This window comes from Apiospora marii (assembly GCF_038362585.1).
Source record: "Apiospora marii strain CBS 49790 chromosome Unknown utg000015l_segment0_segment0, whole genome shotgun sequence".
Taxonomy (NCBI): domain Eukaryota; kingdom Fungi; phylum Ascomycota; class Sordariomycetes; order Amphisphaeriales; family Apiosporaceae; genus Apiospora; species Apiospora marii.
Genome location: NW_027117386.1, coordinates 256952 through 282296, shown reverse-complemented (window position 1 = coordinate 282296; position 25345 = coordinate 256952). Strand labels below are relative to the sequence as shown.

Sequence of the window (25345 nt, the reverse complement as noted above, 5' to 3'; positions counted from 1 at the left end):
AACAGTTGAGCCGGCCGGGTAATCTCTGTTCACCCCCGAGTTATCTGCGACCCCAAATTTCTTCCAATGATAGGCGTCACCAAGATCTTATCATTTCCATTTTTTGGCAATTGATGGTACACGAGATTTAGCGAATGGGTGATGGGCACGACGTATTCGGCAGATCTAGAAAACATGCTGTACCAACACCGCTCGATGTCAGTGATGGACCACCGGATAGACAGTTGCAACTTTGTCGTAACCCCGAAATAAAGCATCACTGCACATGCTGCTTCTCCTCCGCCTTCGGTATCCGCACCATAGTCGCCGTGATCAGCGCCCCGAACAACGCGGCTGCCAACCCGCACCACCAGATGGCGCGTATACCGAGCAGCCCAATATCGCCGGTCTCTGGAACAGTCTCGACCCTCTGCCCGATGGCGCCGCCAATGCTCGTCATGACCGCCATGGCCAGGTTCTGCACCGTCACCAACAGACTGCCCGCCGCGCCCTGATAGCTCCGCGGCACACTGCTCGTGATGAAGATGGCCGCCGCCGCGAAGCTCATGTCGGGGCCGAACGTCGCGAGGGCCACGCCCGGCATAGAGAGCGCCCAGTAGCTGTAGTAGTCTGCTGTAGCAGAGTAGGTCTGTGGGAGAAAGAACACCGGGCCCAGGCCAAAAGCGATCATGCTGGCGGTGAGGATGGCATGGGTGGGCAGGACGTGCATGGTCTTGGACACGACAAAGGCCGCAAGCACGCCGACGAGGCCATTAGGGAGCAGGTAGAGGGCCGCGGTCAGGGGGGTCACACCCTGATAGCGCTGCCAGAACTGGATGGCGTAGAATTGCCACGCGCCGCCTGTAATTATATCAGATAACCGCATGACACGATATATCCTCGGGAACGGATGATGACTCACTGTATGCACCAAGACCCAGAAAGTATGACACCAGAAGGGGCTTAAACCCCGGGGTCTGCCAGAGCTTGTGGGGAATGAGTGGGCGAGCAACCCGTTTCTCCACAAAGTAGAAAGCCCCCAACATGAGACATCCAACAATGACCGAAGAGTATGTATACGGATTCCAGTCCGCGGACGCCCCTTGAGTAAGGCCAAACACCACCAAGCTGCATCCTACCGACGCCAAGACGGCGCCGATGTAGTCGAACTGACGCAGCGAAGGTGCTTCCGTATTGACGCCATCACTGGCCGGCCGCAAGGGAGGGATCGTAAGCTGCGCCGCGAGTGCGCACATCCCCAGAAAGGCAGCTGTACTACCAAATATCCACGGCAGATGCGCGCTCAGAGCCCCCGCCTGAAGACAGCCGAGCCAGTACCCGAACGGCGAGCCCGCCGCCATCAAGCTGAAGACTTGGGTCTTGCGGCGGCCGGGGCTGTAGACTCGTCCGAGGATGCTCATGGACGCCGAGACGAGGACGCCGACCGCCAGTCCCTGCATGGCCCGCGCGACAAAGAACAGGATCTTGAGTTTGGGGGTAATGGTCACCGCCGCGACGACGTTCCACAGCAGCTCCCAGAGGAACGCGCCCACCATGAGCGGTTTGGGGGGTGCGAGGTCCGCCAGCGGGCCCGAGACGATGACCGACAGGCCCGCCGCCAGCATGAAGGAGCCTATGAGCCACGGGAGTTGGGACGGCGGGAGGCCGAGCGCCGCGCCGAACACGGACTGGGTCACGGCGACGTTCCCGACGAGCAGGGCGAAGACGAGCTGGCCGCCGGTGCAGGTGAGCACGAAGACGGTCTCGGCGAGCAGGCTCGGGAGTTCGGGGGGAACCCCTTGGGGGGTGGGGATATGAGGATGGGAGTTCATGATATGATCTTCTTGTTCGACATTCAGAGCAGAAGCCAGTTCAATCACTGCGCTGGGCATGGGCTCATTTCTGAGGGTGGTTAGAAGTGCGGTGTTCAAGGCCGCCTGCCTCGGTGCAGGTATTGGACGTGGAGTACTGGTGCTCTCAACCGATACAGACCAGATTCCTGACTGCCGCATAGTGGAAGCCATGTTGTCTGGTTTGCTTCTCAATTGATATTCAATGGGCGTTTATCTCGATTATGTATATATCAATTGGGACTCTGAGGTGTTTCCGAAATATGAACAGCCCCTCATGATTGCTGTCTCCAGGCAGCAGCAGCAGCAGCAGCAGTAGCGTCAGAAAATGTAGCGACATGCTCATTGGTCGGTAGAAACAACCCCTACACACCTATCTTTCCTGGCCGGGATCGACCCCGCATCCGTAGTAAGAAAACAATGAGTGGCATTCTTCATTCTCCAAACCTTGTCCAGTCCCGATTACGCCTCCAGCGGACCATTCGTTTCCTTGGGTACATCCTCCAACGGAACATCGTGCTTGTCCGTGCTTCCATCTTGCGCTGATTCGCCTTCCTTACCCTCGCTATCTGACGGCGAGTCTGCCCTCTGCATTTCCTTGATGATCTGGTCAAGTGAGAATCCCCACTCAGCTGCCAACCTCTCTTTCCAAGCCTGAACCGAGATCTCCTCGCTGTCTTGATCAAAGTAGGCCTCGAGGACCCGGTCATCATTGTCGCCAGTGCCATCCATCTTCCGAGCCGGTCGCACGTCGGTCGGAATCCGAACATTCTGGGCCTTCGGGCCAACGTAAAGGTCGGACCCCGTGCGCGGCATCTTGAGCCACTTGTGCTTGGAGCTGCAGGCAAAAATGTCGACGCCACTTTGAGCATCAGGGCTGAGAACCAGCCGCTTCCAACAGCCTTCACAGAAGATCACATCCGTGCAATAGAGACATTGGAACATGTCGTGGCCTGAATCCCACTTCTGCCCACAGATTCGGCCGTCTTCTTTGCTGCCATCGCACCACAATCTCGCACTCAGCGTAATCGGATCCCCGTAGGCTTTGAGCTTGGAACCGTCCAGGACTTCAAGCCTAGACTGGACCTCCAGGTACATCTTCTTGGTGTCTCCATCAAGCGCCGCATCTTCCAAGATGCCCTGCATATGTTCCACCGCTTCCCGAGCCCGCTCAAGTTGTTTCCTACTATCGGGGAATTTGGATTTGACATGATTGACGACGTCCTTGGCCACGGCTGCCGTCTTTGGGTCTGACAAGAGGGAAAGACAATCCGTCACAAGATCGGGCACGCCGTGTAGCGAAAGGGCGGCGACAGAGTTCCGGAAGTCTTGGAAACCGAGCAGGGGCTCTTGCAGAAACAGGAAACCACTGGTGTCATTCTCTTCGATGTCGTCAGATAGTATCTGCAGTCCTAGTTTGATGTCACGACTCAGGGGCCTTGACGCACGCTCCCGGTCTTGGCGACAAGAGTGGAGAGCTCCAAGGAATCCCGCCGGTTTGGACATGAACCTGCCGGATTCGGCGTCGACAAGCTTTTCAAGGTCCTCTAGCGAGTCCAAGTGGTTTCCCTCGGTCATGCTTAGGAAGTAGTACTTGCTCAGGGCCGTCGTTGCAGCGTCTCGTGTCGTATCCGCCCTCTCTCCACCCACGTTGCTCAGCAGCTCACGGCATTCTTTCCAGAGCTTGGCAGCCTCGACATTGGGCGCCAGGTCAACATCCGCAACGATCTTGTAGTGGTAAGCCATGAGACCTAGGTCAAACAGAAGTATGCCCCTGGCCTCAGCCTCTGCGAACTTGTCGTTGGAATCCATGGTTGTTTCGGGCCGTGTTGACTTATCCGTCATCGCTGTAGCCGCGTCCAAGGCGCGAGCGATACCACGGAACAAGGATATGTCCGTCTTCGAAACAGTGAATATCTTGGCAGTAATTGCGTCGTGGCTATCATCGCGGGCAAGTTCCTTGAGAAACGCCACGAAATGAGCCTGGCCGTCCTCACCATCCAGTGTATCTCTGAGTAGCTGCCGTGTGGCCGGGGCGTCCAGCGTGTGTAATCGTACCTTGAGGTACCTGGCATCTGCTTTGGACGCAAGGATCGTGTCATCCCTAGGGCACGAAGATTGGGCGCTACGGTAGTGACCAGTCGCTTCTTCGTAAGAATTCGTCATGCAGTAGAGGTCACCGAGCTGCAGCTGCAGGCCGATGATGTCTTTGAGTGATGCCGGAGGTGAGGTTCCCGTTGGCATTTGTGCCAGCTCGAGTGCTTTCTTGACGTTGGCAATAGCCTCTTCTACTTCATCGCGTCTGAGTTTGTCGTCGCCGAGCCCTTTGAAGCTGCGCCAACTACAGTCTGGAAGACTAATGGCCTTTAGGTAGAACTCCGAAATAGCCTCGCTCGTGTCGCCAAAGGGAAGAAATTCGGCCGCTGTTTCCCCAAATCGATCATACCATAACGAGTCGAGTTCATTGTCTGGCAAGCCAAGGTAATTCTGACACCACTGGCTGACCTGGCGCCACCAGTCAATGTCGAACCTTGCAAAAGAGTAGCTGCCAGTACTGGCGTTGTCGTCTTCTTCTTCATCCTTCTTACGGGGCTTGGTATCCTAGGTGACAAGGGGTTAGTTTTGTTATTAAACGTGTAGGATCCCGAAGGCGGCATTTTGATCCACATACCAGCAAAACAAATTGTTCAATCCAGCGGTATGCGCTCGCGATCTTCCACGTCCTTTCTTTTTCCCGAAGAAGTTGAGTCAACAAAAAGTTTACCAGCGGGCGCAGGTAGCCTTTGGTTGGGTTAGGTGCCGATTTGACCTCCCTCAGCCACTGCTTGTCAAGACGTCTTACGGCGGAGGAGTCCATGAACCATTCATTGACTTCTCGCATCTCTCTGGCATACCAGTAGGACCAGTCCCCTTCGAAACTGACCCTGTGGCGTCTGAACAAGTCGTCGGATTTAAAGATGCTGTAGAGTCCGTCGACAATGTTGCGTTTCTCCATGGGGGACAGCTCTCCCTTGTCCTCCAATTCGAGTGTTTGAAGCCTTTTGAGGTGCACTGGAAGCCAAGTAACCAGATACTTCCCGATAGCTCTGGTCTCGTTGATGGGTTCGTCGGCCAAGTAGTTAAGGGCATGCTTTACGATGCTGTGATGGGCTTCGAACTCGTCCACCCCGATCGTTGTCTGACTTCCCAAGAGACGGTTCGAGGAACTATCAAAGTCGAACTTGAATTTATCCCGGATCGACTTCTGCGCGAGGTCCCACAAGAAATGTTGGCATAGCTCCTGGTCCACGTTGTTGATAGTGATGCTCATGCTGATGGTGGGCCCTTTCTGCGACGACAACTTGTGACGGCTGTCTTTAGCTCTCAGAAGGATCTGCCTGACTTCATCTTGAACCATGACAAAGTTGTTTTCCAGCTTGAGGATGACCGAGTACTTGGTCTGGATAATGTACTTGAGGGTAGCCAGGGACTCATTGCCAGAGTAAAGGTACTTGGATTCGATTAGCCCCGCAAAGAAACAAGGGGATGGAAGAAAGGCATAATTACCATGGCAGCCTCCAGCTCATCCAACGTTACTGTGTCCTCCCCAAAAACAACCCATTTCAGCAGTTCGTTCAAATCCCTGATCTCGTCGGGGCTGAGCGAGCTTTGCAGCCTCTGGATGGAGGCTTCATGGCTGTTATTCGACTTCTTCAGCATTTCCTGCAGCTCCTTCAGACCAGCGCCCGTGTTAAGTTGGCTAAGCCGGCTGACAATGTTGTCGAGACTGTCCTGGAGCAAGGAATAGTTTCCCTTGACGCTGTGTGGCAGTTCTTTGAGTATGAGCTCTCTCGCCTGCTCCTGCTTGGATCCCGGCTTTGCGTTTTGCAGTATCCCCCGCTCATTTAACTTATTGTTGATAAATATCTCCATGTCGGGAACCGTGTGGTTGCTGACGTCGATTCGCAATGCACTATCCACGCCAGGGTCGCTTTTGAAGACCTTCTCGGAACCGCTGAGGAGTACCCGGACCCTAGAACCGGCGGGGTCCGAGGTGGGCTTGAACTCGAGGGCGAATTCCATCAGGTCTTTGGCATCTTTCTCCTTCAAATGCTCGAGGCCGTCGAACACCAGATGGTAGGTAGCTCCAAGCCCAAGTGACCCCACCTTGAGCTCGGCCCAGAGCTTCTTCAGGTCCGTTATAGGTCGGAAGTTGACGCGCTCCTCCGGGTTGTCGCATGCCTTGTACAGGGAGTTCAGGGCTTTGGGGTCCACACGCGCCAACTGGAAGGCCATGTACTTCAGGGCGTATTGGACAGGGTATTTCTCGTCGTCTGACTTCTTGGTGGATGGCGGAAAGAAGTAGTGGGCGACGAAGATTCTCGTTCGCTTCTGGTCCTCCAGTCTTTTGGTGATCATGGCCGCTATCAGCGTCTTTCCGGATGACGAGTCGCCCGACAGGAGTAAAGCCGGGCTTTTGTTGGCCTTTGCGGTCCACTCTTTGTAGAGGGGATGGTCCCAAACCCAGCTCCCGGTCCCAGCGAAGCATTGGGTATAGATGTTGGTGCATGTCAAGGTTGTGTTGGTGTTCAGGCGCACATTCGGGTCAACTCCGAGGGTCTCTTTTATGTGCACCAGCTTCTTCGTCCTGTCTTTTTCTTCTTTCCTCTCGGTTGCGTCCTGGTCTAGGCGGGTGACCTTGCCTTGAATATCCTCGACGCGCTTCCCCGTGTCCGTGACGTGTGCCAACATTTGGTACATGATTTTGCGGGAGGTCATGACGACTTCGAGTACCACAGTGCCCTCCACATCACGCTGCTGCTGTGCCAACATTTCGAAATTGCTCATCTCGGCTTTGAGGCCTGAATCGTCGTCGAGGATGGCCTTCTTCGTTTTTCTAGACTCTAGGTTAGCCATGCTCTCTGGTTCCAATAGACCGGGCAAACTTGGGCAGAAAAGCGCATTTCTACTGACAGTTTGAACCTCTCCCAACGCCCACCTTGCTGATAGTTCACAACGTGCGCACATATGGTGACAAAGCTGATCATTACCTGGTGGATCTGGCGGGCGAGTGCCATGTCGACCGTCTCGAGCCTCTCGTAGATCCAGAACTGAGAAAGGACGGAGGATACTTTCGTAAAGACGTCACCAATGGCATTGTTGAAATCATGGATCGCCTGCGGGATGTCCATAGCCATGATCAAGGCGTTGGCGCACATATTCGCCACTGGACCCGAAGGGATAGGCAGCTTATACCGATGTCAGTGTCAATCATTGGGGGGCGTACAACACCAGAGACGTAGAGCCTTACCATGCCAGATAGCTGAGTGGCGGCGCCCACGAGCATTTTCAAGCATTGGAGGACTTTGAGCCCGGCGCCTTTGAACTTCTCCTTGTCCCACTTCTCATCGGCAACGGGGGCATCGCCACTTGACAGCTGGCTGCGGGACTCGATCTCGGCCTGGACATCCTCGAGACTCCGGATCGGGCCATCCAATGACTTCCCTGTCAGCCTGGCGAACTCTACCTTAGCTGTTGCCCATATGTCCCCGATCGCCAACTCCTCCTCCTTGGCGTCGGTCATTGTGTAATCTTGCTCGGGACACATGGGACGCGGGAATCAGGCGAGCACCGGTTTTCAGAATTGCGCACAATCAGTGATCTGGTAGCAACCAATTGAGCAAAGGGAGAGGCAGTGAAAAATGACCGCCATACGTTTGGAGGGGGTACGATCCAGCCTTATATGAATTGGCAGTGTCTTCGGAGCGGCTGAAATGGATTTCTGGGTCCAGGTTGCATTCGCCCACCCACAAATCGGCGGTCCCGCCAAATTTCTACAGGCTGTCCAATGATCGTCAAGAGGGTGAAGCCGCAGATGTGCAGTGCAAGGATGGCATAAGCACAGAAACACTTTGCAGCCCCCAACCCCAGTGACTCTAACTCTAAGAATAGCACAGTCAGCACTAGTCCTTCTTGGTCCAGGAAATCAGGCGACAATCACCATGTCTGATTTATCAGCGACCACACCTCTACACGGTGCGCTTGGAGCTGCCAAATGGTGCAACTCTGACACTGCAATCATGTCCACAAACTTGGATCTCGAGGAATCTCGACAATCAAAATGTCATGCAACATCAAGGCTTTGTAAGGTTGTCTGTTCTTAATACGGAAAAGCTAAGTCTAGTCTAGTATATACAGAGGAATCGTTCAATATAGGCTCAGGCATTAGTTGGGACAGAAGCACGTCCCACAATCCTCAAAGAGGCCAGCCGCTTCGTCCCACTCGAGCGACGAGCCGCAGTTGAAGCATTGGGGGCCACTCGCACACGCCGCCAGGCCTTCGGACGGCATTTGGTTGTCCACCTCCTCGCCCGGGACTTGAATACGCGCGGGGTCCCACTCGAGACCCGGGGTGTTGTAAAAGGCCTCCAGATCAAACTTCTGCTTCTCTACATCGCAGTCCATAGGGGCGTGGACGGGTTGCTCAGACGTGTATTCTGGTCTTTGCTGGGGTTGGTTTCCGCTTGGAAGGCCAGCAGACTGCACAGGACGAAAAGGGGTCCACACAAGTGCAGGATCACTACTTGGCGGGACTTGTTCATTGGATGAGCCGCTGGTAGCTGCCTCGGGAACACAAAAGTCATCGGCCTTAGAATCAGCTTCAGTCTTGGGGTTGAATCGCAGAAGGGCTTCGAAGCCATCACTCAGGTACGACGAGTCAAACACAGCACCGCATGCAGGCTCTAACAAGTGCATTGTCACGTCGCATCCGTGATCAGTAGCTATAGAGTTGGAAGACATACTGTGCTGTGGCATTGACTAGGAACAAAAGAAACACTCCCCTTGTTCTGCGGATTCCAAGTCTTGCTGCTATCAGTTTGGTTTGGGTTGAGCAACTAAAAAGACTAGGGATGGCACGCTACAAGCGTGTATATTGACTTTAATACGACATCAAGTTTTCAGCAGGACCATGGTATTTGTTTCAGTCAAAGAGAGGGAGCTCTTTCATCTCAGTTCTAGCCTGGATGCACTTGCACAATGGTATTGTTTGAGCGACTACATTCGGACCTCATCATTCACCGAGTGACGCAAGACAAAGGTACCATTGTTCGATTGACCTGTCACGGATGATCATGCAACGTCTCCCATGTAATGAAAGGAATAGGGGTCGTTCGGGTCCATCCGAAACTCCTGGATGGTTCCGTTGCTGGCCACGATACCGTAGAGCCTACCGTCTGGAGTCATGGCAATGGTAGAGAACCCAGGAGTCTCTGATGATCCGTTCACGGGCTGTAGCTTGACCTCGGGGTGCCAGTCAAAGATGGCTGGGTCCCAGTACTTCAGCAACACCGACCCATCTTCGTGAAGGGCCGCCACCAGAGCAAAAGTCCGGCCGCGGAAAGAGGCCGACGCAAATCCCTGCAAGGCTGTCGCCGGCACGCCATACATGACGTTTCGGCCTGTACGTCAGGATCAAAGTTAGGAACGCTGATATCCTGACTAGTTACAGCACCCGGGAAGTAAGGAGTGGCAAGGCTTACCGAGACTGGTCCACCACCAGTTCCCGTTCTGGTAGTCCTGCCAAGTCGACCCCATGAGACCGTTGGTGTTGAAGAACCCCCAGAGGTAGTCGGACCCGTTGCCGCCGTAGTCTATCGAGATGAGCGCCATGCTCGAGTTGGCGGCGAGGCGGTTGCTGGCTATGGTGGCGGTCCAGTTGTACGTCGAGTTGGCCACCCAGTAGTTCTGGTGCTCGTCCTCGAACGTCAATGACAGAGTGCCGTCCCCACATCCGGCAGTGGCGTTGCGGCAGCGCTGCCACGCGGCTGAGAGCTGGGAGCCGGGCGCCGTCGAGATGCGGACGCTGCTGTGGGGGCCGATGTCGCCCCAATCCCATTGCAGGAGGGTGTCGTTGTGGGTCACGATCTGCGTGATGTTGTTGCTGGGCGTCAGGTAGAACAGGCTGAGCTCGTTCACGCTGGGATCGTCGCTCTTGGCGGGGCTCGAGATGGCCGTAGCCGCAAGGGGGGTGCTGGTGCGGATGCCGAGATGGACGCCACTGTCTTGGAAGATTTGGCTGATGTTGACCGCGGCCCAGCCGCCATCACCTTCTCGACGGTGGGCGATCAGTGACCCGTCGGCTTCCTGGCTGAAAACCACGTAGATGGTCACGTTGGCCGCCGTGGTCCAGTTGACTGCCGCCAGGTTCGACCAAGGGGCTGGGGGCGGGCTCGGTTTTCGGCTCAGGAGCGTGCCCGTCACGGCCCCGACAATGGCCACTATGACCAGCATCAGAACTGCGGCCAATATGATCTGGCCCCTTCGGTCGAGCCAGCCGCAGATCCGATACTTGTTGATCACCTCGCCGATAATGTTGCTGTCGGACCTCTCGATGGGCGACTTGTCGTTGGCGAGCTCTGTCAGGGCCGAGACGGGAATGGATGGTCTGGGTTCCCAGTCAATTGGCGAATGCACCTCGATGCCTTCATTTGCGGTGTTCACTTCCAAGGCGCCATCGGCACGTCTGACTTCCAGGTCGCTTTCCTTGACCATCCGCTCGCCGGATCCGGCATCGGGACGATACTCGATGGCGCTCCATTGCGGTCGGTGGAGTACCCGGCTTTCGATAGTCTCGCGCATCATCTTGACAGAGCGTTAGTTGGCCGATGCCGCGTATGCTTTCTGTCGAAACTGCGGCCCTCGGGTGATTTAGTGAGTCGGGGGTCGGTACACCCCGTGCGGAAGAATTTTGATGTCCTCGTAGAGAATGATTGTCGTATCCATAGTATGCGCAACTTGAGACGTGTGCATCGGCTTGGAAAACCTCAGCCCTCGTTAACGGTAAGCTACCTAGATGCTATAAAAACAGAATAACTTGGGAAATCAAGTTGGAGAAACCAGGAAACCCCCTTTTAACAGCCCGTGTAGATCATTGACAGACCTGTTACACAAGTCATCAGGCTGGGGCGCAGCAGCTGTCTACTCAATCATGACCCCATGGGCGAGCTGCAAGGATCGTCTACCCGATAACGCAACGACTGCCTACTGGGCTAGCGTCTTGGCTTGCGGGAGGTCCCAGTATGCCTCGCCTTATCCCAGCTTCACCATAGGTTGGCTTCCCACATGGCTGAAAACGCCCCGCGAGAGCATGACGTAGCCGCAAGCCCTGCTCTCGGTGTGCAGAGATTCGAGACGCAGAAGTGCACCGTACAAGGTGTCCTCCTCTCCCGCCTTACTACACGATTGGCGGTTGAAGAGGCTGGAGCCCGTCACCTGGCTGAGACACTGCATGGTGGCGCAAACACGGGGCGCGGAAGCAACGGATGCGAAGCACACGTCAATTTCTTTCAAGACAAAACAGGGTCTTTTCCAGATTACCGTCTCCGGGGGACGAAGTGGGGTGGTAAGCTCAGCCGTTGCGGTAGTAAGACTCAACGGCCAGGCCCCTGCGAGAACAAACTGGTCAAGTCTCCTGAAGAATAAGCAGATCTACAGAGCACCTATCATCCCACTGATATTGGCTTATTCCATTGGTATTCCCTGGAGTAAGTGGAATAACCAACACTGTTCATTCCCTCGGCCACTTGTGCCGTGGCGGTGTTAGTAGATGCCAGCTCACCAAGCTGCAATGGCCTGTCTGATCTTGGTAACACAGACCTTGAAAGTAGAATGGCCAATAACATATTATCGTGATCTCTGGTGACATCTTCATGTATCTTCGCTATTCCAAGCCCCAGTTTCGGGGAAAGAGTACCCTACACTAAATGTGAAAATGCGTCTTCACTACCCGACCCCCATCTCTGTAGGCATCCAACACCTCGTTCACCGCCGCGGCGTCCAGGCCCTGCTTAGCCACATACCCGAGCGGCTTGATGTCGCCAGCCGACAGGTAGCCAGGAAGGCGCGCCCAGAACGGCTCGCAGAGCTCCGAATTCCCCTGCGAGCTACCAAACACGTTGAGGACCTCGTACCCGGCCTTCTTGGCCCTACTCACTTTGGAGGCATCAATGGGCCCCGTCGGGACCAGCCTCGCGAGCAAGCCCTTGCGGGAGTCCGACAAGGCGTTAACCCCTAGATGCTGGTCCGCTGGCGCGTTGACGGTGTCGAGCGCGTAGAGGAGATCGTCGCCGACGACGGCCTTGATGCGCGCCAGCACAGCGTCGTGGCCTCCGTGGCGGTCCAGCACGTGCGTGGCCCCGAACCCTTGGAGCTCGGTCTCGCTCCCGCCGACGGCGACGATCTTACCGATGCCCGCAAGCTTCGCCAGCTGCACGGCGAACCGGCCGCAGTTGGTACCGCCCCCGATGACCAGGACGGCGGTGCCGGCGTAGTCGAAGTTCTTCGATCGCGCATCGTCAATCCACGGCGCCGGAATCTGCAGGTTGTGGAAGAGGCCGACGACGGGCGCGATGATGTTGGTCGGCAACGTGGCCGCCTCGTCGTCCGACACCGAGTCAGGGATCTTGACAAGCGCGGACAGGTCCGCGACGGCGTACTCTTGGAGGGCCGACTGGTCGGAATTGCTGCCGTTGAAGTCGATGGATCCCTGCGTCACGACGCGGTCGCCCACGGAAACTCCTTGGACATCGGGGCCCAGCTGGGTGACGGTGCCGACGACGTCATTGCCCAAGACGGCCGGGAGCCGGTTCTGGGTGAAGAGGCCGAAGTCGCGGCCCTTTTGGTCGTGGGGGTTGAGGCCCGCGACCGTCACCTTGAGCTGCACCTGCTGGGGGCCCGGGGTGGGGATCGGCTGGTTGGTGACGTGCACCACCGGCTTGCCCACTTCTTGTACGACGATGGCCTTTTGGAACTGCGTCATGTTGATTGCCAGGGGTTGAGATATAGTGTGAGATTGCGAGTTGCTGCGAAATTGCGAACTAGTGTATTCAGTGATTGGATGTTATGGACTAACTGAATGTCCCAATGGTTATCCCAATGGTTATCCGACACAGACTGACCCCTTATATAGCCTGCCTTGGGGAGTCGTTCAAGTGTAGCTGTGTAACGATTCCATGACTTGACTAATGCAGTTTCTCTTCCTTCTTGTCTCCCATGGCTACTTGCAGCTTTCGTAGGTTGGCGGAATACGACGTAAGCATGGCGTGCGACTCGAGTCCGACCAATGCTGGGGGGCAGAGCTTGTCAGTATTAGAAATCAACACGGAATTGTCAGCAAACTGCGCCGGCTGAACAGGATGGCGCGACCGGGCGCGACCGAGCGACTGATGGGTGGCAATAACACACCCCAATTCAAAGGAGAGTGTATGCAACGTATGGCAAAGCCAGCTCGTCGTATATGCTAGAATGTGGATGTTGAATGTTCGATAAATGTTCTGGCTTAGACCTGTAGCAGGCGGGTCCCTAGAAACCCCTGAAGACCCCTCTACGCTGGAGCATGGAGCTAAGCCCTGGAGCCCCGCATTCCAGAGCTGGTGGCTGGCACTCAAGAAACGCCCTGTGCTCGCCAATACGAAACATTATGATCGAGTCTTTCTCTGCCTCCTCGACAAGGAAAAAAAGCAGAAAAAGGACCTTGAATGCCAAACGGCTCTGACATACAGCCTCACAATCGGAAATTGGCAAGGACCCTCAATGGCCCTGTCCAAAACCGCCCGGAGCAAAAAGGGTTGCAAAAGGCAAAAAACATACAACACCGAGGATTCCCAGGTCGTCACCGACCCTAGTACTAATTCGGCTCTCTGCTGCTTATATATGGGAGAGCGGACGGGATCCCTAGTATTCAGCAGGATATGGTCGTATGTATCAGATCATCACATTACGGTAGTATATATACACCTGTTTAAACAGTCCCCCCATTAATATCTCCTTTCAGCAAGATCTCACCCCTTATTGGACATCGGATCGCCACCGGCCATCGAATCCTGATCAAGAGCCCGTCTCAGATTCTTTGGGTTAATATTCGACTAGTACAAGACCTTTGGCAATGAGTTTGTAATCTCCAAGGTCCTCTGGACCTCGCTTATCCGAGTCTCCCATCTTCTCGTAAGCGCGCGGGCCTTTTGGTGTTTTACTCATGAACAAGGCAGGAAACAGGCACAGCTTCACCATGGCCTCTTCCATCCTGTTTCCCGCCACCGCCTGCCCAGCAACGTTCATTGTCCGCACGTCAAGGCGGCCTCCAGGCTGGGCAAATTGCCAGAGGCACCACCTGTCGGTCAGGTAGAGCTTCGCTACCAGCTGCAGGGCCCGCTGCACGGCCTCCTCCAACAGACCTGGCGGCGCCGTGTCAGCGGACATGACTGCAGCTTCGCTGCCGCCGATACCCTGTGGCTCCGGGTCTTCGCGAAACAGCGGCTCCAGTGCATGGTAAATGTACTCGGACAGGGTTCGGGAACGGCCATCGACGAGGTGCACATCGAAATGAGACGCCGACGTGAGGGACTCGTAAGCGAGGAGCTCGATCTGGTGCAGGGCCGCTGGTCCATCTGGAGGTAGTCAATGAATCATCAGCAGTCGCATCACGCACATGTTGCATCACAGGGATCCGGCCCCGGCTCACCTCTTGCTAGAAGCTGCTTCTTGTAGTAATCGAGGATCGGCGACTCGTTGTTTACAATCTCTTCAAGGGGTTGCTGCCACACGAGCGCCCACAGCGCCGCGGCCACGAGGGATCGGAGGGCGTCGACCGTCTTGACACCGGAGGCGTCTCCGCAAGACGCCATAAAAGAGCCGAAAGACGAGCCGGTCAGCTTGTGGGCCCACTGCGAAAGCAGCAGGTCAGCCGTCCGAGGCTCCCCTTTCGGCCGGTCCGGCAGCCATCCGTACCATTGGAGCGAGGCACAGGCGTCCGCAATGGAGCTCTCGATGACGCCGAGTTCCGCCCCGATTTCATGGTCGCTGGGGCCGAGGCTGCCGGTTCTTCCGAGGGCGGCCGCGTTCTCCCTGGCCTCTTGCGAAGCCAGCAGCTGTTTCCTGAGAACGACGTTCTCGTGTTGGAGCGAGATAAGCATCCCGTTTTTGTCCTCCGTCCCCTCGGCGGCGCGGGCGCAGTGCAGCAGTTCGTCCCTCTCCCTGCGGGCCTCGTGGAGACGTCCGGTCAGCATGAGAACCTCGCTCCGCATCTGCTGGATTCTGTGCTCTCCATGGATCAAGTCGTATCCGAGTCTTGGGTGTGTCGTGTCGTCTGCCAGGCCATGGCGCATGGAAGTCGTCTGCGTTCCTCGAGAGGCGATACTTCTCACAACAGGCTGATTTGGTACAATGCCAGGCCTGGGCTCATCTTTGGATCGTGTCTTGGGGGCCTTTCCAGCCGACGGCGGAACTGGGTCTAAGATCGAGGTCTCGATACGCCGCTTCTACGGCTTTGTAAACGTCCCGGCCCAGAATTTCATCAGAGGAAAGCGCTACTCACTTTGGATCTGGCGGATTGCGCATTGAAGCCTATTGTCGTACTTTTTGCGGTGGCGTCCGGCCAGTCGTCCGGATCTGTTATCGAGCTCAGATCGCTGAGGCTGCTGTCATCCGAGGCTTCCCGTTGTTCAGACAAGGTCTGAGATCGGGTTAGAAGCCCCGGCGTGGTCTCCTCCAATGTATACCTGGTGACTGGTCTGGTGGGCGGCGGTGGAAGGCCTTTCTTGAATTTTCCGATGGCTTCGTGCTCGACGGACTTGAGCCCGAGGGCCGGTGAGCCTTGCTCGTGCTTGAAGTCATCAAATTCATCGCAATGGCCCCAGGTCTCCCAAAGGGACCTCAATTTACCGTCGACCTTTGTCAATTGCACGTCTTTGCTCGCGTACGTTCGGAGATGGTCCACCACGGTCGAGTCAAAGTCCATGCCATGCTCTATGCAAGAGTCTAGCCAAGCAAGAAGCGGAACTAAATCTTTTGAAAAGTCCCATGTGACCCTGTTTAGGGGTTTGCGGCTCTTTTGGGTAGGTTTCCGGGCCATTGTAGGATATGGTTGTTCTGGGCGATGGACCTCTCACGATGATTGTTGATGGGGATGAAAGAGATTGCATTTTGTCGGCGCACCCGTTTGGAGCCCAGAGAGTCACCATGGTCCACTTTTCCAGGCTACCGTAGGCCTGGTTCCAGGCCTTGATGCAGGTGTGTTGCATCTTGCAAAATTACGCACCAATGCGAGTACTGTGGTTGGTCTGCGCAGTTTCAGGAGGGGTCGGTCAGTGGTACTGCTGAAGTGGCTGTGACGACTTGGCGGAAATACCACCCCTGCTTTATACCCAGGATCAGAGCGGCTACATAAAGGGGGAGGGAGGGAGAGGAAGAACAGGAAATATTGCACGGCATATACGAGTAATCCCAATCCTATTGATAAGCGACAGCCAGTTATGGCCTATTCAAGGGAAACCACGGCGACTTTGGGCCGCACGCCAGGTGTCGAGGAGTCGAGGTACTCTACGCCGTTACCAAACCCTCGGGTCGACGACGAAGAGGAGCTTGGCAAAAGACTTATTATCGCAATTGACTTTGGCACCACGTACTCGTGCGTATCGTACGCCGCGGTGCAAAGGGGGGAGCGGCCTGAGTACCTCATGCGCGATAGAATCGAGTCAATTGAGAACTATCCCAATGACCAAGATCCCGACGCCGCCAGTCCGATGAAAAAGCAGGTCCCCACAGAGCTGATGTACCCCAAGACAGCCGACTTTCGAGCCAAAGAGGGTTTGCCTGAGTTGGCGGACGGAGACGAGCCGCAGGAGGAGGTCCCTGCCCTTCACGATGAGGATGGAGACATCGACATGGCAGATGCGGACGACAAAACTGTTCAGCAATACATGGAAGAGCTTATGCTCGACAACTCGGACACGCTGAGTTGGGGCTACAGCGTGCACGAGTCGCAGAGCCTTCCCAAGGTACACAGTGACTCCAGCAGCAAGCCTCTGAGCCGGTTCAAGCTCCTGCTCGACACCAGTCCCATGACTGAGGAGGTCCGGCACAGCCTGAAAGATACCGTCGAATCCCTGCAGAAGCGGAAGATCATCAAGAAGCCCCTCCAGCTCATTGCCGATTTCCTCACTTGCCTCCTGCGCCACACCAAGGAGGAGCTCGCCGACCGGGGCTACGACGACAGCTGGGCTTTGGAGATCGTCCTGTGCGTCCCGGCCATCTGGACGCAGAAAGCCTGCCGGGACATGCAATCGGCGCTGGCGGTCGCTATGGAGAAGACGAACTTCAAGGGAGTCGACATACAGAACAACAGCATCGAGAACCTCTTTATCGTGTCCGAACCCGAGGCGGCGGCAGCATACGTTTTGGCCTGGAGCCCCGATGTTCATGTACTACCACCCCTCCACCGTCTGTCTTCATGCACTTTGTAGTACCATGCTGACCCTCAACCGCAGCCTGGTGACACTTTCGTCTTGCTAGATGCTGGTAAATGGCCTACATAGCCCAAGCCTTTCCGTCCCGTCTCGTGCTGCGCATGCTAACAAGCCCCCAGGTGGTGGCACTGTCGATGCCAATACATACACCATCAGCAAGACAATCCCACTGAGGTTGACACATGAGGTGGTAGAGCCGGGAGGTAAGTACGAAGCAACCCAAGCCAGCTCGACTACCTGCTCACAGGATCATTCAGGCGGTCTTTTTGGTTCCAGCTACCTCAATGAAGGCTTCCGCAAGTTCCTCAAGGAGCGGCTCAAAGACGAAGTGTACCTCGAACGAGGGGCCGATACCATTGACTCGATTGTCGAAAAAATTATGATAGAAATGTTCGAGTACAAGATTAAGCGGTCGTTTGATTACAGAGTCAAGGGCCTTAAGCGGATCCCCGTGCAGGGCTTGCTCGACAACGATGAGAAGCTGTTCCGCGACGGATGTCTCCACGTGCCAATGTAGGTCCTCCTCCCTCCTGGGAAGGTCAAGTAACAATACGTGACTGACTATTTCGGCACGGATAGGCAAACCATCAAGGCATTGTTCGACCCATTGCTCAAGGGAATTGTTTCGGTCATGGAGGATCAGATCGTAAAGGCTAGGTCCAAGGGTAGCCGTGTGGAGGTAAGATAGTAGCGACCAGGTAACCCCATACTCATATTGTCTAACACCTTGGGCAGAAAGTGGTTCTCATAGGCGGATTCGCCTCTTCAGAGAAGACTCTAGTGAGACATGTCGAAAACCATTTGGAGAAATTCAACGCGGAGAATGATTGCAGCATCAAGTTGGTCAAACCCAGACACGCGTGAGTCCCATCCCCGTTCCCTGCTTAGGCGCGAAATGATGCTGAAAGGGGGCTTTAGAACTACGGCAGTGGCTTCGGGGGCGGTCCTACGCGCCTTCAACAAGGAACAGGGGCCTAAGAGATTGGCGAGATCGAGCTACGGGATCTTGCGTACCGAACCTTTTGGGGAATGCGAGGAGCATGAGGGCCTGCGCCCTTATTACAACCCTTATGACGGCCAGCCATACATCAAGGACACTGTGGACTGGATTCTCAAACTGGTGAGGTCCAAAATCCCCCCTTTCACAATGAATAGATTGGACTGAAGCTGCTGACCAACATGGGAAGGGTTCGGAGGTGCCCCCGGTCTGGAAGAAATCCTTCGACTGCGAACATCTAATCCCCTGCTGGCCAGTTCAGCCACTGATCTGCACCGAGCTCCTGTATGTATCTGATCATGCGACGCAGTCTCACTACAGAATCAAGGATGCCAGGAATGCCGGTACGTTCTCCTCCAGGTTTCATACCTTCGCGTCGCGCAGTCCACGATCTTGTCTGAGCGTTGCGTGGCTTACCGTCTTTCAGGCGCCGAGAAAGTCGGAGAGATCATGGTGGACTTCACGTTCCTCCGCGACCAGGGCTGGCTCTTGCCAACAGAGCCAGGCACGAACTCGAAAGGCAGGCCGGTTGGCAGAAGACATTACAGAGTCGAGTACAAGATAGAGATTGAAGTGGTCGACCGCGATCTCAAATGTGAGGACTCTCTCCCACATGTTCTGCATCAGATGACTTGTTTACTGTTGTGCTGACTGTGACTTAGGTTACGCCATATACAGGGGCGATGTGGTGAAGAAATGTCGCATCAACATCGCCTCCGCGTTCCGCCCGGGGGTCAAGTGATGGCGGTTTGGAAGGCAGCTCAACCCACTCTAAGATTCGAGGTTGAGAAACAGGACTATTGGGTGTACAAAAAGAATAGTCGACGTACTGCGGTCTGCCAAATCCCACTTCCGAGTTTAAGACACTTCACATCGCCACTTAGGCTATTAGATGTTATATTATTCCATAAGGACAAACAAGGGGGGACTTTTTGCGTCTAAGTGATTATTTCTCATCTACTCTACTCGCGGATTCCAATCATACCGCATTTGAAACTCTTCCTTGACATACATCAACGCCATCCTCTCAACTGCTCCGCCCACGCCGTGATGTCTTGGGGCCGCAGCCGCGCCGCCGAGTCGTGGTAGTACTGTTGCTGGCGCTGGTAGTCGTTGATGGCGGCCGTTCAGCTGGTGTCGTACGGGTCGTAGCCCGGGTAGTTGCGGCCCGGGGACCGCCAGTCGACGACGCCCGGGCGGATGTAGGCGCTGGGGCGGTTGGCGAAGCGGTCCTGGCCCCATTGGTAGTACGGGTTGTAGGGGTTGTACGACATCCTGGGTACTTTTTCTTATTATCTTTGGTATTATCCTGGCTGTGTCTGTGTATGGTGGTATATCTTTCTCTGCTGGGAATACATCTTGAACGAGATATTTTGGCTGCCCCTTTATACTGGTTGCCTGGATTCGTGACATATGTCTTTTCGTAAGCATCATAGCGATGCATCGTATGTCATAACTAAACATTTAGGTGTTGCTTGATAGTCTCGGGCATAGTGAGATGTATTTATAACTATGTTGGTGTCTTTGGCTATCCCGTCACCAGCACACCTGAGTCATTCCCCGCCAAAAGTGTTCAAAACGCATCACGAAGAAGAACCCAGAAAGAAACTCGTTGTTTCAAAGCATTCTGTCCAGGTTCTTTACAATAGCATATAATCCTTTGCAGGGCAATGCATCACGATATACGGTGTGGTATGCAGCATGGAAAGCAACAAGCCAAATTCATCTTCGCTATTGACCTCACCTACTTCCCTATAGTTGAACATGCTTCTTTTGCTCCTCGCGTATCTTGAAGCGGTGAAGGTTATGTAAAGTAATGATATTGTCGGTGGCAACAACGGGCCCAAGATTGAGAAAAGCTTCGCGGTTTTGCTGGTCCCCTCGTAATTCATGGCCCCAGGCTGGCAGATACAGAATTGAGGTGAATTGTAAAAATGAACAGTCTTAAATCACTCGGGAAACCAATATAACTCAGGCTGTAATCATATAGGAGTATGCCATACAAGACCAGAGCCGAACGCGATCAGGCTGGCTAGCTTTGAATGGCTGAACCGCATCCTTCATATCAACCCACGATCGATCCGCGACACCAAAGCCGCTGTGTCTTTGCGTAGTAATAAGCTGCATATAGCAGTGGCGCCCAGTCAGCATGTCTGGCGCCAACTTCAATCGAAGCTGAACGCCACGTTCGACACGTTGGGCAAACCGGTCAGCCCACCGCCAACTTGCAATATGCATGTGGGAAGTTGGCGGCCAATCGGGCGCGGGTGACCAGGCTCTCACCGCGTTCATGTCAGGCTGTGCAGAGCGCCTGCAGAAACAACCATCAACCCCTCATTCTGAAGCTTTGAGGGCCCAATGCAGCGATTCTTGCCTCCTCCTCCTCCGCCATTCAGTTCTTTCACTATTGAGTGCCTCGCTCGACAAGCCCACGATTACCTCGACCACGATTTTTTAGTGACTTCGCCATCATGTCGTTGCTGAGGAAGCTGCGACGCGAAGACTACCACGTCGCGTGGATTGCCCCCGTCTCCAACCTCGAACTGCTCCCGGCCCGACTGATGCTCGACGAGAAACACGATGTGCCCGACTACGACACAAGCTACGATGATAATATCTACACCTGCGGCTCTATGGTCGGTCACAATGTGGTCATCGCCAGTTGTCCGCCCGGATTAATCGGCAATGTCAACGCCGGTCAAGTTGCCGCGTCCATGTTCAAGACATTCGCCAATATCCGCATGGCCCTGCTAGTCGGCATCGGCGGCGGGGTTCCTCGTTCACCGAATTCCGACCGACGCACACCGGATGTACGTCTCGGCGATGTCGTGGTCGGCTGGCCGGGCGATGGCAAGCCTGCCTGCGCGTACTATGATTTCGGCAAAAGACATACAGATGGGAAGTTCGAGATGCTTGGTATGATTGATAAGCCAGATCGAATACTCCTCAATGCTCTCGGTGCTCTGGAGGTAGACCACGAGATGGATGAAAGTGGCTTTCAAGAACATCGCGAAAGACTACTCGCATGGAAAGGCAAGAAAAACTTTGCATTTCCAGGTCTAGACAAGGATCTACTTTTCCAAGCCGACTACAAACACCATGGACCGCAAGGAGACGATTGTGACAGCTGCGAAACCAGCAAGCTAGTTGATCGGCCTGCACGGACCGAGGCGGACGCTGCCGACTTCATTTTCCATCGGGGCAGGATCGCTACCGGAAACGCGGTAGTGCGGACCGGTATAGAGCGAGATGAGATCAGTGAGAGATGCGACGGCGTCCTGTGCATCGAGATGGAGGCCGCTGGTGTGGATGCCAGCAGACCATGTCTTGTGGTCCGGGGCATCTCGGACTATGCTGACTCGCACAAAAGCGACGCATGGCAATCATATGCCGCAGGGAATGCCGCAGTGTTCTGTCGAGAGCTGCTCCGCAAGATACCGGCGGGCAAAGTCTTGGAGATGCAGGGCTCGTCGGAGAAACAAGGTTCGTCAAGCAGAGCATTCGAGTTGCGAGGTACCTAAATCATGTAATACAAGCCTATTACATCGGTTCAGCGACAGAGCACATTATCTATTCGTGCCGGTTTCTTCTGTTCATGCTGACCTCGTACTAGCACCCTTCCTTGTTCCCTTTGTCCGTAATGCCCAGTTCGCCGGCCGTGGCCCCCAACTTCATTTTCTCAAGAAACATGTCGAAGCGAAAAGGGGCCAGAGCCTGGCAGTACATGGGCTTGGTGGCTGCGGGAAGACGGCTCTCGTCGCCGAGCTGGCTTATCGGCTGAAGGAGGAGGACCCCGGCTGTGCCATATTCTGGGTACTAGCTCTCAACGCAGAAACATTTGAGCGTGCCTATCGGGAGATCGGGGTGGCGCTGGGGATCCCGCAAATACGCGATAGCCGGTCGAATGATAACGTCGACGTCAAAGGTCTGGTCAAGGAATGGCTGAGCAGAGATGACTCTAGGCCCTGGCTAATGATTATCGATAACGCCGACGATGCTCGATTGTTACTGGATAACACGAATACCAAATCGGGGAAGAGACTCTTGGACTACCTTCCAAGAAGCGAAAAGGGGGCCTTTCTCTTTACCACACGATCCCGAAAAGCTGCAGTGGATGTGGCCACCACCGCTTTCGAGCTCCCACAGCTGACAGGAACGGAGGGGTTGGAATTCATCAAGAAGCGAGTCTCTGACCCGGATCTGCTAGGCGCCGATACTCTGGTAGCCAGACTTCTCGATATGCTTACGTATCTCCCGCTCGCCATTGTCCAGGCAGTAGCCTTCATCAACAGAAACGGGGTCAGCTTACAAGAGTACATTGATCTATTCGGGACTGCTGTGGAGTCAGAGTCGAGCCTACTTAGAGAACACTTTGAGGATCAAACACGGTATCGAATTGAAAATGGGCAAAAAAACAACGCCGTAGCGATTACTTGGCGGCTCTCTTTCAACCAGATTCGCACAGACGACCCTTTGGCCGCTAAGTTTCTCGGGCTTGTGGCCTGTTTGCAAAGGGAAAACATACCCACGTCAGTGTTCAGTGCGGACGACGCCATCGCAAAGACAAAGGCTCTGGGCACGCTGAAGGCATACGCGTTCATCACTGTACGGGCGCAACAGTCACGAGAAATGGCAGGCACAGCACCCCTCGAAGAAGAAGCTTACGATATGCACCGGCTCGTGCAGATGGCCACACAGGATTGGTTGAAAGACCAGCAGGAGTGGGAGGGCCAACTGGGAGACGCTCTGTCTGTGCTGATTGACTTGCTACCGTCGCGTAACAGACACGAGAATTGGAGGGTATGGGTGGCCTATATACCACACGGCGTCTGTTTAGCGAGTCTCTGTCCAGATGAAGGGGAGACCCTTATGAACAGGCTGAAATTGCTAAGGTGTATAGGACGATGTCAACATACGCTTGGGCAATACAGAGCCGCGGAAGAAACGCACAGAGAAGCACTACCATTGAGCGTGGAAGTGTACGGGACTGAGCAAAGGAAAACGCTGCATATTATGCAACATATTGGCCATGCGTTACATAATCAAGAGAGATACGCCGAGGCAGAGACATTTCATCGCCAAGTACTATTACTTACGGAGAAGGTAATGGGGAAAGAACATCGGGATACACTAACAAGTATGGGTTATCTGGGCAGTGCACTCAGAGGCCAGAGGAGATATGCTGAAGCAGAGATAATAACTCGAGAAACACTGGCATCAAGAGAAAGGGTGCTAGGGAAAGAGCATCGGGATACGCTGGTGAGTATGAACAACCTAGGAATGTTATTCAAGCAACAAGGGAAATACGCCGAGGCAGAAACAATGTTTCGGAAAATATTAATATTGGATGAAAAAGTGGATGGGAGGGAGCATCCACATGCGCTGTCAACCAAGCATAATCTCGGCGAGACTCTTCATAAGCAGAGTCGATACGCCGAGGCAATGACGGTACATCGGGAGGCACTGATGCTAAGGAAGAAAGTAATAGGGGAAAATCACCCAAAAACGCTGGAGAGCATGCACGAGATAGGACTGGTGCTAACGGACCAAGGGAAATATACCGAGGCAGAAGCAATATTTCGGGAGGCACCGATGCTGAGAAAGAAATTGATAGGAGAGCATCACCCGGAAACGCTGGGAAGCATGCACGAGTTAGGAGTGGTGCTAGCCAATCAAGGGAATTATACCGAGGCAGAAGCGATATATCGGGAGACATTGGAACTGAAACAGAGAACACTAGGAAAAGAACATCCGGACACGTTAAGTACCATGAACGCGCTGGGGATGGCGATAGACTATCAGGGAAGATACACGGAAGCAGAGAAAATATATCGAGAGGCACTGGTGCTACGAGAGAAGGTCCTAGGGACGGAACATCCGTCCACACTGAGAACCACTAGGCACTTGGCAGGGTTGCTACGGAATCAGGGGAAGCTCGAGGAAGCTGAGTTACTATTGTCGAGGATTCCGGACCTTTGATATTAGCTTGTCGATAATACACACAAGGAGCGACGTACAGCCCCATTCCCGCATTTTCAGGCGCCCTCTGCAATAATGCGGTAGAAAACAATAAAATGGGGGAAATTGTCGACGTCAAGACCCTTCCAGCATCGCTCGAAGCCTCCTGGAAGCGTAGGCGGTAGCTGCGGGCTACCAGATTGACGACGCAGGTGTTCATCGCGATGAGAGGCTTGACGGAAACTCATATAGCGTGCCGAGAGCTAGCCGTCGCTCGTCGATCTCGGGACTGGGGTCGTCAAAGTAAGAGTGGCGCCCGGGAAGGTACCATCAAACCGCCTACGGGTACACGTGATCTTGAGCACGTCCGACACAACGATACCTGCTGGCCTGCGATGTGTGAACAGAACAGATAATATCCGGATCCGGCGTTGCATTCGTCGATAAGAGGACGAAAGTGGCGGTAAAAGATAGGGAGAGTCCAACGGCAAGGCAGACCGTCAGTCATGGTCTCTGCCGGTCCTGCGCCACCCAAATGATGATCCTCGTGTTCCAGCAGGCTCGGGATCTGGCGCCCCTTCGACCGAAAGCATCGGTAAAGAAGTATGGCTCTAGCTAGGGAAGCCATCCGGGAGGTAGATGGCGAACCCTGGCTCATCAGCGACAAACTCTTAGTCCGCCGCTTACCCAGACCGCACGACACTCAGCCGTCATAGAGTGATGGTCAGGGCTTGTTCTACGTCCTTTATAATGCTACCACTACAAATCCGCCGCCCGCACTTCCGTTGCCGGCGACGAGCCCGATCCAGAAAGTCCACAGCGCCGCCGACCGCACGGCGACGTGGCAGTTCGGCGAGGCCTTCCTGAAGGTGAAGTTCATGGACGCGCAAGAGAGACAGTGCACGCGCTAACACGTCACTTGGGTCGGCCTCCACGCCCGAGGCGGACGGGAATCGTTCAACTTGCCCCGAGTACTCTACTGGGCCCTTTGGGGCAACCGCTACGTCTCGCTGACGACCGCGGCGCGGGACCGGACCCTCAGCAGCATATGGCCAGCCATGGACCAAGGAATGAAAGAACGCTGCGTCTTTCGGGTCATAGAAGCTTGCAAGGAGCTGGCACAGTGGACAGGCGACTACATTGGCGGCGTGGACGGGCGGATCCTGTCAGACGGCTATCTGGCGGGACGACAGGGACTTTACCAACGACGACCTCGTCGCGACCAGTAAGGAGCTGGGCATGAACTGCGAGTCCCATTTCACTTTTACAACTGCGACATG

At 54.8% G+C, this 25345-nt stretch overlaps 11 protein-coding genes across 11 annotated transcripts; 3 read left to right on the top strand and 8 right to left on the bottom strand.

Moving 5' to 3' along the window:
- Positions 1-256: 256 nt before the first annotated feature.
- PG985_016430 (uncharacterized protein) lies at positions 257-1871 on the bottom strand (the record flags this gene model as incomplete). The annotated part of the gene is made up of 2 exons (XM_066836196.1): positions 257-840; positions 902-1871. 2 exons carry the CDS (start codon positions 1869-1871, stop codon positions 257-259), a joined length of 1554 nt encoding a protein of 517 aa, XP_066675947.1.
- Positions 1872-2291: 420 nt separating this feature from the next.
- Positions 2292-7392, bottom strand: PG985_016429 (nacht and tpr domain containing protein; the record flags this gene model as incomplete). The annotated part of the gene is made up of 5 exons (XM_066836195.1): positions 2292-4430; positions 4501-5319; positions 5376-6705; positions 6783-7057; positions 7120-7392. The coding sequence occupies 5 exons, from the start codon at positions 7390-7392 to the stop codon at positions 2292-2294; spliced, it is 4836 nt and encodes a 1611-aa protein (XP_066675946.1).
- Positions 7393-8033: 641 nt separating this feature from the next.
- Positions 8034-8609, bottom strand: PG985_016428 (uncharacterized protein; the record flags this gene model as incomplete). The annotated part of the gene is made up of 1 exon (XM_066836194.1): positions 8034-8609. The coding sequence occupies one exon, from the start codon at positions 8607-8609 to the stop codon at positions 8034-8036; it is 576 nt and encodes a 191-aa protein (XP_066675945.1).
- A 330-nt stretch (positions 8610-8939) lies between these two features.
- PG985_016427 (uncharacterized protein) lies at positions 8940-10451 on the bottom strand (the record flags this gene model as incomplete). Its single annotated transcript, XM_066836193.1, has 2 exons — positions 8940-9268; positions 9350-10451. The coding sequence occupies 2 exons, from the start codon at positions 10449-10451 to the stop codon at positions 8940-8942; spliced, it is 1431 nt and encodes a 476-aa protein (XP_066675944.1).
- A 447-nt stretch (positions 10452-10898) lies between these two features.
- On the bottom strand, positions 10899-11099 carry PG985_016426 (uncharacterized protein; the record flags this gene model as incomplete). Its single annotated transcript, XM_066836192.1, has 1 exon — positions 10899-11099. The coding sequence occupies one exon, from the start codon at positions 11097-11099 to the stop codon at positions 10899-10901; it is 201 nt and encodes a 66-aa protein (XP_066675943.1).
- A 469-nt stretch (positions 11100-11568) lies between these two features.
- PG985_016425 (uncharacterized protein) lies at positions 11569-12627 on the bottom strand (the record flags this gene model as incomplete). The annotated part of the gene is made up of 1 exon (XM_066836191.1): positions 11569-12627. The coding sequence occupies one exon, from the start codon at positions 12625-12627 to the stop codon at positions 11569-11571; it is 1059 nt and encodes a 352-aa protein (XP_066675942.1).
- Positions 12628-15159: 2532 nt separating this feature from the next.
- PG985_016424 (uncharacterized protein) lies at positions 15160-15717 on the bottom strand (the record flags this gene model as incomplete). Its single annotated transcript, XM_066836190.1, has 1 exon — positions 15160-15717. The coding sequence occupies one exon, from the start codon at positions 15715-15717 to the stop codon at positions 15160-15162; it is 558 nt and encodes a 185-aa protein (XP_066675941.1).
- Positions 15718-16117: 400 nt separating this feature from the next.
- PG985_016423 (uncharacterized protein) lies at positions 16118-18849 on the top strand (the record flags this gene model as incomplete). Its single annotated transcript, XM_066836189.1, has 8 exons — positions 16118-17084; positions 17230-17623; positions 17690-17789; positions 17846-17970; positions 17999-18230; positions 18298-18396; positions 18429-18702; positions 18770-18849. 8 exons carry the CDS (start codon positions 16118-16120, stop codon positions 18847-18849), a joined length of 2271 nt encoding a protein of 756 aa, XP_066675940.1.
- Positions 18850-19134: 285 nt separating this feature from the next.
- On the bottom strand, positions 19135-19381 carry PG985_016422 (uncharacterized protein; the record flags this gene model as incomplete). Its single annotated transcript, XM_066836188.1, has 2 exons — positions 19135-19198; positions 19251-19381. The coding sequence occupies 2 exons, from the start codon at positions 19379-19381 to the stop codon at positions 19135-19137; spliced, it is 195 nt and encodes a 64-aa protein (XP_066675939.1).
- A 1197-nt stretch (positions 19382-20578) lies between these two features.
- Positions 20579-24086, top strand: PG985_016421 (uncharacterized protein; the record flags this gene model as incomplete). The annotated part of the gene is made up of 2 exons (XM_066836187.1): positions 20579-21590; positions 21721-24086. The coding sequence occupies 2 exons, from the start codon at positions 20579-20581 to the stop codon at positions 24084-24086; spliced, it is 3378 nt and encodes a 1125-aa protein (XP_066675938.1).
- Positions 24087-24600: 514 nt separating this feature from the next.
- Positions 24601-24976, top strand: PG985_016420 (uncharacterized protein; the record flags this gene model as incomplete). Its single annotated transcript, XM_066836186.1, has 2 exons — positions 24601-24660; positions 24782-24976. 2 exons carry the CDS (start codon positions 24601-24603, stop codon positions 24974-24976), a joined length of 255 nt encoding a protein of 84 aa, XP_066675937.1.
- Positions 24977-25345: the final 369 nt, after the last annotated feature.